This window comes from Protopterus annectens, chromosome 9.part0 (assembly GCF_019279795.1).
Source record: "Protopterus annectens isolate FY-2018-M chromosome 9.part0, PAN1.0, whole genome shotgun sequence".
Lineage (NCBI taxonomy): Eukaryota > Metazoa > Chordata > Ceratodontiformes > Protopteridae > Protopterus > Protopterus annectens.
This window is the reverse complement of record NC_056743.1, coordinates 1,035,633,139-1,035,651,537: the sequence shown is the minus strand read 5'-3', so window position 1 is coordinate 1,035,651,537 and position 18,399 is coordinate 1,035,633,139. Positions and strand designations below refer to the sequence as shown.

The window sequence follows — 18,399 nt, the reverse complement described above, 5'->3', positions numbered from 1 at the left end:
TCCCTGAGTAGGGGGTCTCTACCTGATTGTACACCTGTGGAAGATCACGGTTGGACTATGGCACACATTCCAACTCTTTCTCCTTGCACATGGGTGTTTCAGCTATGGGCATGGTGCTTTGTGTTTATCTGTGCTCACATTGACTCTGATGAAGACGTGAGTCTCTGGGAACTACCGTCCCATCAGTCTGACAAGCCTGATCTGCAAGGGCATGGAACTCATTATCATGGAACTTATAAACAAAGACATCGGCAACCTTCAAACACTGGACTCCACCCAGTTTGTGTTTGTGAAGGGCTGATCTTGTCTCCTGAATCTGATTGACTTCTTTGAATCGGTCTCCAGAGCTGTGGATGAGGGTAAGGCGGTCCACACAGCCTATCTGGACCTCGCCAAGGCCTTCACTGCCACCCCCCCCACTCTGTAATCATAGATAAACTTACTAAGCTGGGCATAAATCCCTATGTCACTCAATGGGCTGCCAACTGGCTTACTGACATAACCCAGACTGTAAAAGTAGCCGACTCCAAATCCAGCTCCAGACAAGTGACAAGTGGAGTACCTCAGGGTTCAGTCCTAGGACCACTCTTGTTTGGCATCTACTTCTCTGAAGTACAGGCCAACACTAAGGGACTCTGGCTAACAAAGTCTGCAGATGACTGCAAACCGGGAGCCATTATTGAATCCCCAAATGATGTGGATATTCTACAAAAGGGCCTTACAGAAACAGATGCCTGGTGCCAGAGCCATGGGCTCAAGCTTAATGCCAAAAAATGTATAGTTATCCCCTTTGGAAAAAAACATGCACCCATGAGCTACCACATAGGTGGCAGGATACTAAACATTGAAAGTGTGATGAGAGAATTAGGGACACAAGTGGACAGTGGTCTCACTTTCGATAACCACATCGCAACAACAGTCAGGAAATCCTTCTATGCGCACACCTCATCACTAAGGGCTTTTCATCCAGAAAAAAGGAGGTCATTGTCCCACTGTACTCATCCCTCATTAGACCTATTATAGAGCATAATGCCCCATTTGGTATGTACCTCACAAGGCATCTGCAGCAGCTGGAAAGGCCACAGAAATACCTCACTAAAAGAATTACAGGCCTAAAGCAGATGCCATATGCTGACCATCTAAAAAAACTCCAGCTATACTCTGTGGCATATTGTCCACTCAGAGGTGATCTCTGTTTAACATACAAGGCCATGTCAAACCCTGAGCTGTTGGACATGCTCCATTTAAAGAAATCCCAATCCCTCAGAGCCAAACGCTCCAGGGATCTAAACCTTATCATCACAATGAGCAAAACATGCTGGAGGGATAGGTTCCTGACCCAGAGACTCCCATACTCTGGAATAGACTGCCCATACATGTCAAGCAGAGCGCCTCATTGGCCCTCTTCAAAAGGAACCTTGATGATTGGATGGGAGATAGGAAATTCACCCCGGGGATCATGTCAGTCGCCCTGCTAGACAGGGGCCCAGAGAAGTAAATATTGTGGGAAAAATGTCCAGGGAATTTTTATGGCTAGGCTTGCATAGGCCTTAGGGCAGATAGCCTAGTACCAGCCTATGGACCTATGAACCTATAAGAGTCCAACTTAACTGTTACATTATGGTCCGTGCAATATGGTGAATACTGGTTTGATTTTTATGACCCATTTTCTGTAATACTTGATTCCTTTTGTTAGATTTGCCCTGTGCGCAGTAATAAAATGTGTTTATTTTTCAATGTCATGATGACTTAATTCAAAATTAAAATACCTAATGCAATACACACAAGTAAAGTTGCTCCTTATTTATTTGTTTTGTTTGGATGGACAGCCAAGCAGTGCCCATTTCTAGCAGAAGCCTGATAGGAAAAGAACTGTATTAAATATATCATGATAGAACAACCAATTAAAACTGCTTTTAAAATGTTAGTATTTCAAGTCACAGGTTAACAAGGCAGCACTTGTTCTACATATGAGATCAGGAATGATGTGTCAAGCCACAATCACAACTAACTCACAATGAAAAGTCATTACAAACACTGCTGGACTATATCAAAGTGTAACTTGCAGATAAAGATGCAACATAGAAGTTGCATGCTAACATCAAAGGGGATCATTTATTGTAAAAATCCCAATGTGCATGAACAGAGTCAAGTAGTTATGTATACAAAACATAACCCTAGTTAGAGGATAAATACTGGGTACACTTTCCCAGGTTATGCCACAAGCTACAACAGCAGTTGTCTTGGAAGGTCAATCTGCTTGCATGTTTAAACTTTTTTAAAACAGGATCCCTCACAGAGACAAAAAAATAGATCCCATTGCTGTGCCAGGCAGTGGTCAAAACACTATGTTCCCAAATGTATTTCTGACCTTTTGTATTACTTTTCACATCTATGTAAAACGTGCCATTCATGGTAACACAGAGAGAAGAGCAAAATGACTTACAGAGTAGTTTAACAGTTAAAAGCATTTGAGTGGTTTCACACAGTCAAGTTTAGAAAATATGTACAACTCTAACTGCAATTTCTATATCTTATGACAAGCCTAGATATCTAGTGACAGGGAACTGCAAGTTTGTTTTACAGGTGAGGAGAGAAGGTACTGCAGTGCACATACCCACAAAGTAATTTGGGCAGATGAGTACTATTAGACATTTTTAGGTAAGCCTCTGAAATTAGGAATTTTCTAGACTTGTAGAGCAGTTTATGTTGCTAGTGTGTTTTTTACAGTGACAACAGTTTGCGGGATCTGCAGGTCTGATTTCGACTTGTAGTCAATCTGAATAACAAGTTAATTGACATCAGCAATTTCCTCTATGTTCATGACACTTGTATATTTTATTTGGAAAGAAGGAATATTCATAGGATATGAAAGGGAGAATCTGTGCTTACAAGAAATCCATTCTATTTGGATTCTGGGTTATTGGTTATGGAATATTACCCTGTCAAACATTTTTGGGGACACTTGGCTAAATTGCAAATCTGCTGCATACACACATGGTTGTGACAAATTAGGTATAGAAAAGAATGCAGCATCATTCTTATAGGAATAAACAAGAACAAATGAGGGATGATGCTTATGCCTTCTCAGTGACCAAGGGACAGCAGGCTATATAACAGGAACCCACAATAAGATGTTTGCTGGACATATGAGTGACACAAAAAATGCACTGTTCAAAGGACAAAGTACTTATTAATGTGTCAAAGGAAGTGGTGCGTATTGGGCTTGGTATACAGAACATGCTTATGTAACTACAACTTGTAGTAATGTGTAACAGCAAGGAGAAAATCCTTTCTTCTGTCATAGTCACACTTCTGTTCCAGTATGTTTTTTGGCTGAAGCATTCCCTGAGTAGGGGGTCTCTACCTGATTGAACACCTGTGGAAGATCACTGTTGGACTATGGCACACATTCCAACTCCTTCTCTTGCACATGGGTGTTTCAGCTGTGGGCATGGTGCTTTGTGTTTTATCTGTGCTCACATTGACTTTGATGAAGTCTTGTGTCTCTGCAGCAGAATTGCAGCTCAGTCATGTGTCCCCATAGGGAAATGTCCCACCACCAACATGTCCGAATCTGAGTTCTGTACCAGAAATAAGAAATATGTAGCAGTACTGCAACAAACAATCTTTTCTATTGTGTTGTTCATTCACTACTGCCACCAAAAAACATAACCTATATTTTTTTGCATTTCCTCTGATACTTAGAATTCTGGACTTGAGAGTGCAATAGTGGATGCTGAAGGCCGTGGTGACAAAGCTGTTAATGATGCCAAGGCAAAAATTGCTGACCTTGATGCAGCTTTACAGAAAGCAAAACAAGACATGGCTAATCAAGTACGAATGTATAATGATATAATGAATGCAAAACTGAGGCTGGACATGGAGATTGCTACCTACAGGAAACTTCTTGAAGGAGAGGAGGACAGGTATGACTAATTTATTTATTTCAGTTAATTAACTGGAGTAGAGTGCTGATCCATATGGGCCTATTTCAGATGGGCTGGGAGTACTGTCTGATTAAATGACATACTCAGGGTCACACAGTAAGTGAATGAAGGCTGTGGGAAGTAAGCTCAGGACTGCAAGAAGCAGCTAGTTAACAGCTAATAACTTTAACCCTAGGCACTAGCTTTCAAACTTATATAAGTAAAATAAGACTGGGAAAGGGGATACTTATATCATGAGGTAACTCTGAGTAGTTTTGCACAAATACTAAATTCTTGGTGGTGATATATTATGTCTTTAAAATATTACAGTCCTTATTTATTAGGTCAAAAATGTTTGCTTTCATTGAAGTCTGATTCAGCAACTGCAGTCCATAATTCATTTATTTGCCTGTTACTCACTGATCTAAATAATGAATATATTTCATGTATACATGTACCCATTTTATATTAACATTTTAATAACTGACTAAACATCCTAGATACAGAGTGTCTATTTTCAATTTTGGCATGAGGGTATAACTGCGGATCTGCATTGCATTTTTGTTTTGAATTTCTGTTTTTAATTTCTTATGGGAAGTAAATGGATTTGAATCTTGTGCCTGAATGGATTTATTGGCAAAACTGTTACACAAGACTGCATGTTTTAATATGTTATTTTAAAAACTGTGCTTATTCTTTCAGAATAAATGTCATTGTTTCTAAAATAGTTACAATGGATGATATTGTCTTGAAAAATGTCCAGGAGGGACAATGGAATAACAGTTATCATGTCTTTCGCTCACAATGCTTTTGATTCTTATTGACAAATAGATGCTTGTTAGCCTTGAGTCATGCAAAGATTGCAGAACAATATCTTGTAAACCAAATGTATTATATAAACTTGTTTGTGAGGTACTTCTCTTCACAGATTGGTTTTAGTACTGGTGATTTCTAACCAGTATTGTGTACCTTCGCTTGTATTTTAATGCTGCATATCAGACAGTGCAAGGTTTTAGAAACAATCTGTTTTTTTACTTGTTTAGTATTATTTTTCCCCATCTAACTCATCCAATAGGATCTCATCTATTGCCACTTCACTTATTTACTCCTTTGAATGTAGTGTTTTTTAATACACAGCTCACTGCTGTCTCACTCTTCAGTATCTTAGTGAGAACTGAGATCATAGTGAGAAGATCTTTATGCATCATTCTTTATGGATACCTTTCTGTACCCCTTTTCCATTCTTTGCCTGCCACAAGAAAACTACCATCACCAGAGTTCTGTTCTATATGCAAACCCCATACCTATCTCCTTAATGAAGGGAGTGTGGCCACTGAACAAATACATCTATCATTGTCTCACCCATTAATACCTACATCACAAATTAAACTCATATAACTAGCACTGAAAAGACTTTAATCTGGTTCTTGGGCCATCATATAACTGGCCATATTTGGAGACAAGAACAGGATCAGTGTGAGACAGAGGCAGACAGAGAGAAGCAGAGAAAATGAAAATGAATTACTCACTTTAGTGGGGGCTTTGTGTTTTTGAGTATATGTTAGTATTTGTGCACTTTGTAGTCAATATATATATAACTGAACATTAGTGGATCTTTGGAGCATATTTAAGGTGATCTTTATAAAAAATGTTTCTTTGCTAAACATCATCATCATCAGTAGTCCTCTTTTCCCCATTTTAAATGGATTCAGGGTGTTGTGACAGCTGTTACCACATATCTTAATTTAGACCCACTCTCCCACCTTCTTCCACAGCCATTCTTGATTGTCATAGTTCTTCTCTCACACAGTCATCCATTTCTTAGCTGGATGCTCTTACATTTTTTGCCTTCTTAATATCTCCCCTAAATCTGCTTTACCAAATTGACTTCTGTTTCCCTGAACACATGACTGAACCAGTGTAATCTGGTCTCTGATCTTCTATACAACTGGAGTTACATTGGCCTCTGCTCTGGTGTACTCTTTTTTTCATCTGCCCCATGGTGTGCATCCAACTACCCTTCTCAGGCATTTCATTTTGATCACCTCATGCTTTCTGAATTGGTCATTCTCCACTGCCCAATTTTCTGTGCTATAGAGTAGCACTGGCCACACCACTGCTTTGGATGCCTTACCTTTTAGCTTCTTTGAGATTCTTATGTAATTTCAATTTGTGCTTTCACTTCTTCATTCAGACATCACTTCTCCTTAACCAAACCTGCCTAATACTTAAAGCTGTTAACCATTTGTATTAGTTCTTGGCTTCTTCTGATTTCCTTCATTTGCTGCCTTGACCAAGATTTTGTCTGTACTCAGTTTCATCTCATGGGTTTTCAGTTTTGGATTCCAGTACCCTGTTATTTTCTGAAGCTCCTGTTCAGAGTCTGCTTGCACTGGCATGTCATCTGCATATAACAGATGTTTATCTGTCCCACCTGACCTGTTTTCTGTTGTAGCCCATCACCAGTACGAGCAGGAGTGGGCTTACAGCTGAACCCTGATGCACGCCCACTCCCAGTGGGTACCCACTCCCACTCCCACTGGGTACATCCACTTGAGTCCCTTGGTTCCTTGCACATAGCCTGTGCTAATCTACCAATGTTTCTAGGACTGTGAGCCATCCCAGGCTGTCCAAATTAACATTCTTGGGACCTTTCCATATGCTTTCTCCAAGTCCAGGCATGTTCAGTTGATGTTTTTTCTCATCTCCAGCAGCTATTCCACTTTTTGTCTCATTGCAAATGTGTGCCGGTTATACTGTATCTTTAACTCAACTTGAACTGCTCATTTCCCATCTTACTTTTTACTGCTCTCCATATATCAATCACCCTCTCCAAGATATCCATGCAGTATAACAGCTGTTTGATATCTCTGTAATGACTGCAGTTATGAATACTCATTTTACTTGTTGTATTCTTGTACATTGGCACTAGCATGCCCATTCTGCAGTAATCTGGGAAATCCCTCTCTCTTCCTGTCTCTCTCGAATGAGGTTTTGAAACAATCGTACTTGTTAGTTTATTTTAAACTATCATAGGAATCTTTGCATCATTTTTATTGATATTTTACCCTTGTTCTCACTCTTCAGTATCTTAGTGAGAACTGAGATCATAGTGAGAAGATCTTTATGCATCATTCTTTATGGATACCTTTCTGTACCCCTTTTCCATTCTTTGCCTGCCACAAGAAAACTACCATCACCAGAGTTCTGTTCTATATGCAAACCCATTACCTATCTCCTTAGTGAGGGGAGTGTGGCCACTGAACAAATACATCTATCCTTGTCTCATCCATTAATATCTACATCACAAATTAAACTCACATAATTGGCACTGGAAAGACTTTAATCTGGTTCTTGGGCCATCATATAACTGGCCATATTTGGAGACAAGAACAGGATCAGTGTGAGACAGAGGCAGACAGAGAGAGAAGCAGAGAAAATGAAAATAAATTACTCACTTTACTGGGGGCTTTGTATTTTTGAGTATATGTTAGTATTTGTGCTCTTTATAAAACAAAACAGAAACTTCCTGAGGCAGATAAAATTCAAATAGTAAAAAAAAACACACAACAGAGCCACAGTACACAGCTATCAAGATTTTATTGATGCTTCCTAGTACCTCGGCTGTTTGCCTTCCCGGGAACAATCACATCCTTCAGATAGCCTTGTTTTATAATGACTTCAATTATCCAATGATTCAATTACACACAATTTGTCAATATAAACCACCCCCCCCCCATAAAGTGCAATTGATTTTTTATACATTATAATACATTTTAAATATGCCAAAAAAGAAGAGAAAAATTCAACCATAACTGATTAAACTTCCCCACCACTTTGAAATACATATAGACTTTAAAAATGTATTCAATATGTTAATACATTTTTATTTTCACATATACTTTGAATGCAATGGGAAAAGAGCACAATAAGAGAAAACAGCCAGTCTTATGTCCTACACATTTAAATCCAGTTCTAAATTCTGGCCATTGGGCCAAAGAGTTTTATAGCTGATAATATACTTAGTCTCCATTTTCAGTAGAATTTGCACAAAATCTACACCCTGCACGAAGTACGGTTTGGCCAAAAAACTGAAAAAGAAACTTTGTTAAACCAGCATGTACAGAATAAAAATGTTGGGCAACTGGGCTATCTAGCCTACCATTTCTAATATCTCCCAGGTGCTCCATTATTCACTTCTTCACCACCCGTTTGGTCTGCCCAATATGCCATTTAATAGGTTCACAGCCACATCCTATAATATATATGACTCCAATAATTATTGCAGTTAAAAAAAACATGGCCTTGTGTTTCTTACCATTAATCCTACTACCTACCAGATTATTGACCCTGTCACATACCTTGCATCTCCCACAAGTGAAAGTTTCTGCCTGTCTGCTACCCTTATAACTTCCCCTTGAATTCGATAATTCCTTCAAATTAAGGAACCTACTGTGAGAAAAAAATATTTTTTCAGGAAACATTTTGCCCACATTTTCATCTTGCTTAGCAGTTGGCCAAAATCTAAACACCAACTCTCTCAAACTTTTAGTGAAAGGGGAAAACCTGTTGACAAAAAACAGGCTTTTCTCTTGTACCTCAACATTGTTATCCTTCTTGAAATTTTCACTGCCGTTCTGTCTCCTGTGATAAACACCATCCATATTGCAAATGCCCCTTGCTTTCATCTCTGGTTTTTAAACTCTCCAAAGAATACTCCCTATTTGCCAACTTGTTTGTAACTTTAATAAACTCACCATCTAACTGTGTTTTGTCAAACGTATTATTGAAAATACACTTGTATTCCCCATATGGTAATGAATCTATCAAATGTGGAGAATGCATGCTATCTGCACAAAGGAAATTATTCAATGCTGTTTCTTTAAAATAAGGCCTAAAAGAGACCTTATTATTTACTCTCACAAAATACTCAATATCCAGAAACTGTATAACTTCCCTGTGAATCTTATATGTAAATTGTAATCCATATGCATTCTAATGTAATTCCTCCATAAATTTCTCAAATTTATTTACATCACCCTTACAAATAAAAATTAAATCATCTATGTAATGTCTGAAAATAACCACATGCTGGGAATAAAAACTGCTGTTGTACATGTATAGGTTCTCGAAGAAACCCATGAAAATGATCGCATAAGAGGGGACAAATGATGCCCCATGGCTTTACCTTCTTTTTGCAAAAAATAAGATTTCTCAAATACAAAATAATTATAGGTAAGTGCAAATTCCAATAATTTTAACAAATAACTGGATCTTGGGTCTTCACCCATCATCCTTCCTATTGTTTCTAAACCCCATATTTTATTGATGTTTGTGTATAATGATTTCACTTCCATGCTGGCCCAATAAAAGTCCCTTTGCCATTACATGCCCCCCACTAGGTCCGAAAACTCTTTGCTGTTTCCAATATGTGAAGGAATCTTTACCAAAAACTTTTTCAAATGGGCATCCAAAATATACCCACATTCTGTAAGTACGCACCTACTCCAGACACTATAGGTCTGCCCAGGGGGTTCCTCAAATCTTTATGGACTTTAGGTATCACCAAAAAACTAGCATTTTTGGGATGTTTGATGTACAATTTTTTAACATCATGGGGAGAGAAAAATCCCAAGCTCTCTCCCCTCTCCAACTCCAGCAAAGCATTATTATACTCCTCAAAGGGTTTTGTCTCAACTTCTGATAAACATTACTATCCTGCAATAGAACCTCAGCCATTTGATTATAACCACATCTTGACATAATAACCCAATTACCCGCTTTAACAGCCTGAACATAAACATATTTGTTATTTAAGTCATTTAACTGTTGCAGGGCTTTCCACTTGTTTTTATTTAGATTATATGCCCTTCTACTGCTACAAAATTCCCATATTCTTGCTCAATTTGTTTACCCAACACCTTCTTGAATATGTGTTTGGCTACAGACACCCTAGGGGGACTAAAAGAGCTAATGTATGCTGTACATTTATGTTTATGTACATTTATGTACATTAATGTATGCTATACATGTAATGTATGCGGCACATTCAATTTCCCATATCCAGTAACAAAAGTTGCACTACCTTCATCATTTTTTTTCATTTTCATCATGTTCTTCAATTACATCAGTAAAAATACCAACCAGCTCATTCTCATAAATTGACAAATTTAAGAAAGAGTCATCATTTAATGATGTACTGCAGTTAATGTCTTGTGAGGTCCTGCAAAAAAAAATTTTAAATTCAATTTCTGACAAAAACGTCTCACTTCCAAAATCAAGTCGGCCAAACTAGGAAAATAAGTGGGAACACATTTAATTCCCTTCATCAACAAGTTGTGCATAGCCCCATTAATGTTCAAATCAGAGACCGTAATAATATTTCATTCTTTGGGAATACATACATTCTCAGTCTGTTGAAAACTACAAACATTTTCACTTTCAGATTGTGCGATGCCCCCCACATACCTGCAATCATCAAAAAATCCCTTTTGTGAATGTCCCAAATGACCAGAAAAAGTGCAGTCCAAATTTTCATCATTCCTTCCATTTTCTTTTTGCTTGCCATTTCTGACCTCATTTCTTTGTTGTTTGCTGTGGGCTAGAATGCTGCACCTGCCCCTCACCATTTTTACTTAAGTCTTCAAGCGAAACACCTTTTCTTCTGTTGGAAACAACCACCGCTGAAGAAAATGAGGAATCTCGCGATGCCCGAGATCTTCCTTCCAGGTCTCATAAGGTGGATCTACCTTTCCATGGTTTTCATTGTCATTGAAACACTAAGTTATTTTTATAATCTTTTATGTTCCGATCTAGTTTTCTAATTTTTCATTCAAAAACCTCCTTTCTATCTTATTGACTCGGGAATGAATCTCCTTCATTTATTGGCAAAAACACTTACCGGGGATTCTCTCTTAAGCTGCTCCTGCATCTGAACAATGAACTCTGTACCTTTTCATGTGAACAAATGTTCCTCTTGATGAAAACTTTCAATCACCCTAAAGTGCACTGCAACAAAACAATTTTCCACTCTTCCAAAAGGTCCGATTCCTCCTCCAAAAATTCAGATGCTGGTAACCTGTCCACCCTGAGACCTCTCGGACTTAGATTCAAACTGACATACTTCTTCATCAACCTGGTGTCATAGAAAAGCACAACTTATTTAACAAGTAGCCACTCCAGTTGTTCATATCTGACTATTGACTGGTCATCCTCATTGTGAGACCAAGGGTCAATTGTTCAAACATTTCATCCCGCTCCTTCCAAACTTCAGCAAAAGTGGAAGGATTCTGCCCCAAATGTGAACCAGACATCTCCACAACAGCTGAGGCTCCAAGAATCGACATGAAACAAAACACAAACTGCCTGAGGCAGATAAAGTTCAAACAGGCAAAAACACACAACAGAGCCACAGTCCACAGCTATCCAGATTTTACTGATGCTTCCTTGTACCTCACCTGTTTGCCTTCCAGAGAACAATCACATCCTTCAGATAGCCTTGTTTTATAATGACCTCAATTATCCAATATTTTAATTACACACAATTCGTCAATATACATTTCCCCCACCATAAAGTGCAATTGATTTTTTATACATTATAATACATTTTAAATATGCCAAAAAAGAAGAGAAAAATTCAACCATATCTGATAAACCTTCCCCACCAACACTTTGAAATACATGTATACTTTAAACAATGTATTCAATATATTAATAAATTATTTCCACATATACTTTGAATCCAATGGGAAATGAGCACAATAATAGAAAACACCCAATTTTATGTCCTAAACATTTAAATCCAATTCTAAATTCAGACCACTGGGCCAAAGAGTTTTATAGTTGATAATATACTTGGTCTCCATTTTCAAAAAAATTTGCTGCCTTGACCAAGATCTTGTCTGTACTCAGTTTCATCTCATGGGTTTTCAGTTTTGGATTCCAGTACCCTGCTATTTGCTGAAGCTCCTGTTCAGAGTCTGCTTGTACAGACACACTGACTGCATATAACAGGTTTGTTTATCTGTCCCTCCTGACCTGTTTGTTGATGTAGCCCATCACCAGTATGAGCGGCTTACAGCTGAACCCTGATGCACACCCACTCCCACTGGGTACCCCCACTTGAGTCCATTGGTTCCTTGCACATAGCCTGTGCTAATCTACCAATGTTTCCAGGACTGTGAGCCATCCCAGGCTGTCCAAATTAACATTTTTGGGACCTTTTCATATGCTTTCTCCAAGTCCAGGCATGTTCAATAGATTTTTTTCTCATCTCCAGCAGCTATTCCACTTTTTGTCTCATTGCAAATGTGTGCCAGTTGTACTTTATCTTTAACTCAACTTGAACTGCTCATTTCCCATCTTACTTTCTACTGCTCTCCATTTTTTAGTCACCCTCTCCAAGATATCCATGCAGTATAACAGCTGTTTGATATCTCTGTACTGACTGCAGTTATGAATACTCATTTTACTTGTTGTGTTCTTGTACATTGGCACTAGCATGCCCATTCTGCAGTAATCTGGGAAATCCCTCTCTCTTTCTATCTCTCTCTCACTGTATATATAATACGCACAACATCTCGATCATATCTGCTTTCATGTTAACTATGCCTGCTGCTTTTCCTGACTTTGTTTTCCTTAGTCTCCTTCCTCTTTCAGCTTAGGCTGTGCATGTGGCAGTATGGCTTATGCAGGGTTTTCTTGATTAACAGGTTTCTTGAGGTTCTTCTTCTACCTGCCCTTGTAGTCCTCTGGCCTGTAAGCATTTCAGATGAATGGCTTTCTTCTTTTTTTTTCAAACACCTTTATTGAATTATCACTTGCGACATAGGCACATTTACATTTATATAAAAGTAATCAAACTATATTAACATAACAAACATTATACTTCACATATATTGCTATATATCATATAGCCTAAGCAACATTACATACATTATTCAATTCCTGTCTTTTTTTAAATAAATCATCACTTACTACATAGGCAATCAATTATTTATATAAATGAAAACAAACCACACTGACACACTCCTAGTTGCAAACATTTTCATCACTTACTATCTTCTTGATCTTTCTGGCTGTGCCTTGCAACCCAATAGAGCTGCTATGTACCATCTGTTCAGTCACTGTTTAGAAGCTAGTAGAGATTCCCTGATGCCTTGTTCTTTCCATTGTAACTGCTTCCTTAGTCTTTCTGTTAGCCAACCAATATTCATTTTTAGCCTGGTCCATCTTTTCTATCTCCCCATCTTCCTGCACAGTGTCTTTCATTAAATAACTCCATAGAATTATAAATTCTACCCACAGCTTTCCTCATGTATCTTATTTCCATATTTAGCTTGACACATGCATTTTTGACATGCTGCCAACTTCCCCTATTTCCACTTTTTCCTGAAGCATTAGGGCCTTCAGTATTTCTTTGAACCCCTATAATTTGCTCGATTCAACTTCCAGGTCTTCAGCCTAGTCTCTGTTGACCTTAGTGCCTTCTTTCACCACTGCTTGCAGCTGAGTACTGCAGCATTTTTTGCAAAGACATTTGGTACTAAACATACCTTGTGTGCATGTTTTATCCATTATGGTCAGTTACAGGACACATACAAATCATAGATATTTCAAGACAATTGAGTCTCATGACTATTTATGCTTTCCCAGTACCCACCATAAACTGCACCTTTCTTCCAAGATGGCTGGTCAGCTAGTCCCACTGGTAACTTGATGAGTACCAATCCAATCATCTAGGCTCCACATGAAGGATCCTAGTGTGTCATACTGCTTAATCTTCAAAGGTACTCTGTTCCAGAGGCAGAGGACTCACAATGAATCTATTTCTTAATCGCATTTTATTTATCAATGGGTGAAGATTTAGGACCCTAGTTCTAGTGTTTGTGAAGCTATCAGACTTTCAGACATCCAGCAGCTCCAGGACAAATTGGTCTCTAATGGCACTGAAGGTAATGCATAGGTCTCCTGTCTAGGAGTTTATAAGATACTGAATAAGGGAATAGTGCATCCATCCTCTTTTGTTATCTCAGGGTCTTTAAACTCATAATCATCTTAGTTAGGAACTTCTGTGGTCTTTCTAGTTATTGTTACATCTAGTGAGGTACATCCTGTAAGGGACACTGTACTAAAATAATTCACTTAATTAAAGCTGAATGGAAACAAATGTTGACCTTCTTAAATTTGAATGATGTTTCCTTGATAGTTAACTGTGCCATGTTTAAGGATTTTCTTACTACTGTTGTCACTTGATGATTAAAAAAAAATGGGGAATTATTAACCCATGTTCCAAAGTCTCTAACTACATTTTCATTTTGTAGTGGGGTGCTGCCTAAACTGGATGCACAGGTGAGAGACTGTCTATCAGATGTGATGATATTGCCCTTTTTTTGCATTTAATTTGAGCCCATTTCAAGTATTAATGAGTGTGGGTTTGGAGATCAAATGGGGACTTGACAATAACTCTCACTTTACAGTCAGCCACAAACATGATTTGCCTGGAGATTGCAAAAAAAGAATGTCTAAAAGAAGAGCTCATCAAAGAGTGGACAGCAGATGAGGTCAGAAACTTTTACTATACAGTCTGGTTAGGCAGTTTTCTGAAGCAATGATTTCATGTTATAGCTGTTATACCAGAAAAATTAAAATTTTGAAAGGACAACATAAGTACCAAACAAAGTTATTTGATTACATCTTTAAATGTTGTGAGGTCTATAATATGTATGTGCCATGATTGGTAACATGTCCTGGAACAGTATGGAAAAAAAGGCAGATGCACTTACGAATAAGCCAGGATAACTTTGTTGAGAGGGGTGTATATCCAACGTGCTGGTCAAAATTTCAGGTGTTCTTATTTACAACTTCTTGAGAATTACTTGACTAGTCCCTAATGGCTATTAATGAAATCAGTTCTGGAGTTTTTATGTATGTTTAAAACTACTTAAGAGCTATTTCTAATTTTATTAATTTCTTTTAATATTAGGATGAACACAGATGCTTCTTTCTCTGTGCGTGCTGTACCTGTTTCTGGTATGTTGTTTTGATAGATGACATAAAGAAAGCTGACAGATTGTATTTAAGTTGAAAGCCTCCCATATGTGGAAAAAGCAGTAATCTCAAAATGTCAATCTTCTTTGATTTTTTCAGCCAGTCGCTCCTACACTTACGAATCAGTTCCAAGTACGCCATCTGGTCCTTCAGGAAAAACTGTGATGATCAAAACTGTCGAATCCTCAAGAGACGTCAGAGGAGTTATTTCCAAATAAAACGCTACTGTGCATTTCCTACAAAAGTGAATGCACAGCCTTCTTTAACAACGAATGATTGGGCAAGTTATGTTTTCATTATTGCAACATTTAGATAAACTTTGTTATCCCCAACACAGAAATATGGCACTGCTGGGTAAAATGCAATAAATGCAGTGGTCATTATTTGTAATGCAACTTTTGCAGTAATTCTCTAAGTGTATGAGAATTTTACATAAAGGCATGCACTACGAGTCTATCTCTGTGACATGTACTTCAGGTCAGAAATTTTTTTGAGTAAATAATGAGCAAATATTAAACATGCAATAGCTAATTATGCTTTGTCCTTTAATTTTCCAGCCTAAGAATGCTATAAGGAAGTACTGTAAGAAAAATCCTCTGTAAATCCAATTGTTTGAGAAATGCATCTAAAAGCAGTATAATGATTTCGGGGGGGCTCTTTCATGCTCAAACCTTTTTTAGTCCTGGCTCATACAAATTGTTTTAATTTCTAACATATTGTATAGGTGGTGACAAAGCAGAGAAAGAATTCCAAAAGGATGACCTGAACTATTGACATTTCCCATTGTACAATATTTTCAATGTTCCTCAGAAAATGGTAGTACCTCTGCAGAATGGGTGTGTCTTGTCTTTATTTATGTAAATTCATAAAAGCAACAAATGCAGCAGTTCACAAAACTGAACAAAGTTATAGTCAAAGCTATTATGTTCAATCAAATATGGCTCAGCATACTGCCATAATTTTATAATGTTTTTGAAATAAAGAAAGGTCATGAAACTGTAATCTGTAAAACTATGAAGGGTTTTAAAATGATGCCATGCATTGAAGCATGCTAAGCAAGTAGCGTGATAAATAAAGGAGTTTCCTAAAGCTCTACTGAATTATGTGTGTTTGTATTTGTATAAACTATATTACATGATAACTCTTTCTTTTGAAATGGTCTATTGAGTAAATGCAAATAATGTCTATTTCTACAGCAATACACTTCCATTTTTGTTTGCTTCATAATACGTCCACAGCACACTGTGTTAGATCTATCTATGAGCTTAGGACAAAGACTGGATTACTCCAGTCCATGAGATATTTTTCTATTTGTGTGCTGATATATTTGTTCTGCAGTATTATGCTGCCTTGAAAACACAAAATAAAAGCAAACCTTCACTACAAATATTTACTTGCAATCTATATGCAGACCAAGAGTTGAAAACATGTTGACTTAAGGACATGACTGCCTTTTGCTATAAAATTCAACAACTATATTTTGTTGGGAAGACTAAATGAAAAACACAATGTATCGGCATGAATACAGATAAAGACGAAGGGCCAAATTCAGAAAGGTTAGTGTGAGGTGTGCACAAGGTGTACACCTCGCAGTAACCTTTATGTATTCAGAGACGGCCCTACCATAGTGCTGCAACACAAAGAGGTAAAGCACAGTAAGGGGTTGTCTCCATGACAGTGCTAAATACTAGCGAGCATTCATAGAGACAGTTACATGCTAATTAGTCATGGAGCTGACTGTGGTGAAGCATTTGTAAACTGAAGTGATTCAGAGAACCAATCAGCTGGCCGCTCATGGTAATGAGCACATTCTTGTTCACCAAGGCAATTTTTGGGCAGTTTATTGATCAGTCAGTGTTACGGGTTGTGTGCATGTTTGTATTTGTGTGCATTAGTGCGTTTGTGTGTGCATGAATGTGTGAGTGGTGGTGGGGTCGGGGACAATCATACCTGCACACTCCTTAGACTAATGAGCAAAGCCTGCAATATAGGCTTGGGGAGAACATTAGACATCAGGAATAACTTTTCAATATTGTGCCTTAGTGACACTTAGGGTTAGGGTGGGGGACACTAGTTCCAGGTAGAACTTGACACTGTTGAGCCTAAATGGTACTTAAACAGATGTGGGCATTATTTTTTTTTAATGTAAAACAGCTCCTCCTCCTACTGTGTCATATTTGCTGTACCCATAGGTTCTTAGAGTAGTATTTGGCTAACTACCCTTGTGACCCATTTTAAGCCTAGCAAATTACCACATGTGAGAATCAAATAATTTACCTTGTCCCTGTAAAGTAAACACCTTAATCATTATGCCAACCTCCCTCCTACTAAATGTTCTCCTACGCCCTATATCAAACTCAGTACCATCTGAATTGAACAATAGTGCATCAACCCACCAAACCACACAGCCAGTTTAATAAATTAGGTTCATACTAGGTTAATTACCCTTGAGGGTCATTTTAAGCCTAGCCAGTTATCCCACATAAGAATCAAACCCTGCACCTTCTGTCTCTAAGGTAACTACCATAACCATTATGCCAACCTTCCACCAAAAAGTAACCCCAGGTTAGAATCAAACCCTGCATTTTGTATTTATGAGGTAAAGACCTTAACCATTATGGCAACCTGTTGGATACTACATGCATATCTCCAGATTTGAACCCTAAACACCATTACACAAGCTGACTCCCTTAGTCCTTACCCAAACTATAAGTTATATAAGTATTTAATGCTTACACACTGTCTCTCTCTCTCTCTCTCACACACACACACACACACACACACACACACACACACACACACACACACACACACATGAAGCACAGGCTGACTCACAAACAGATAGAAACACGCACACACACACACACACACACACACACACACACACACACACACACACACACACACACACACACACAGACACATATGTACAGATGACAAATAGTTACAGTGACTTTGTTAACTGAATGCATCTCAGCAGTCTCATTGTGATCAAACAAATATAAAACAAAAAAAATGTACAATCCACTGCACCGCCCATGCCTCTTAACCATCCCTGATTTTGTAGAGTACCTGTGACTGTCCTGTAAAGTTTTGCTCTGTACCTCATAGAATGTTTGCTTTACTGGTAAATCACTGAGGATGATGGCCAGTCAGTAATGACAAACATTAGTGTTTTATACTTCATATTGGTTAGACAATACATGCTGATGGGCGTGTATGCTACAGTTGAAAGATGTTAAAAGGTATAGATATCTCGGTCTCCTTCTCTCTCTCTCTCTCTCACTAATTCCCTTTCTTTCTCTCTCTCTCTCTCTCTCTCTCTCACACACACACACACACACACACACATACATACTTTTTTCTTTATTTACATTTGTTATTATTACTTTATTTTCACTAAACAGTAAAGCTGCACTTA

At 38.0% G+C, this 18,399-nt stretch overlaps 1 protein-coding gene across 1 annotated transcript in view; it reads left to right on the top strand.

Moving 5' to 3' along the window:
- Positions 1 to 16,078, top strand: part of LOC122811775 (keratin, type II cytoskeletal 8-like) — a 72,639-nt gene extending 56,561 nt beyond the window's left edge. Inside the window, exons 7-9 of the mRNA XM_044083833.1 lie at positions 3,709 to 3,929; positions 14,914 to 14,960; positions 15,078 to 16,078. Of these exons, the coding sequence (XP_043939768.1) occupies positions 3,709 to 3,929; positions 14,914 to 14,960; positions 15,078 to 15,196 (387 nt within the window). The 3' untranslated portion in view covers positions 15,197 to 16,078. The remainder of the gene's footprint in view (positions 1 to 3,708; positions 3,930 to 14,913; positions 14,961 to 15,077) is intronic.
- The last annotated feature ends 2,321 nt before the right edge of the window (positions 16,079 to 18,399 follow it).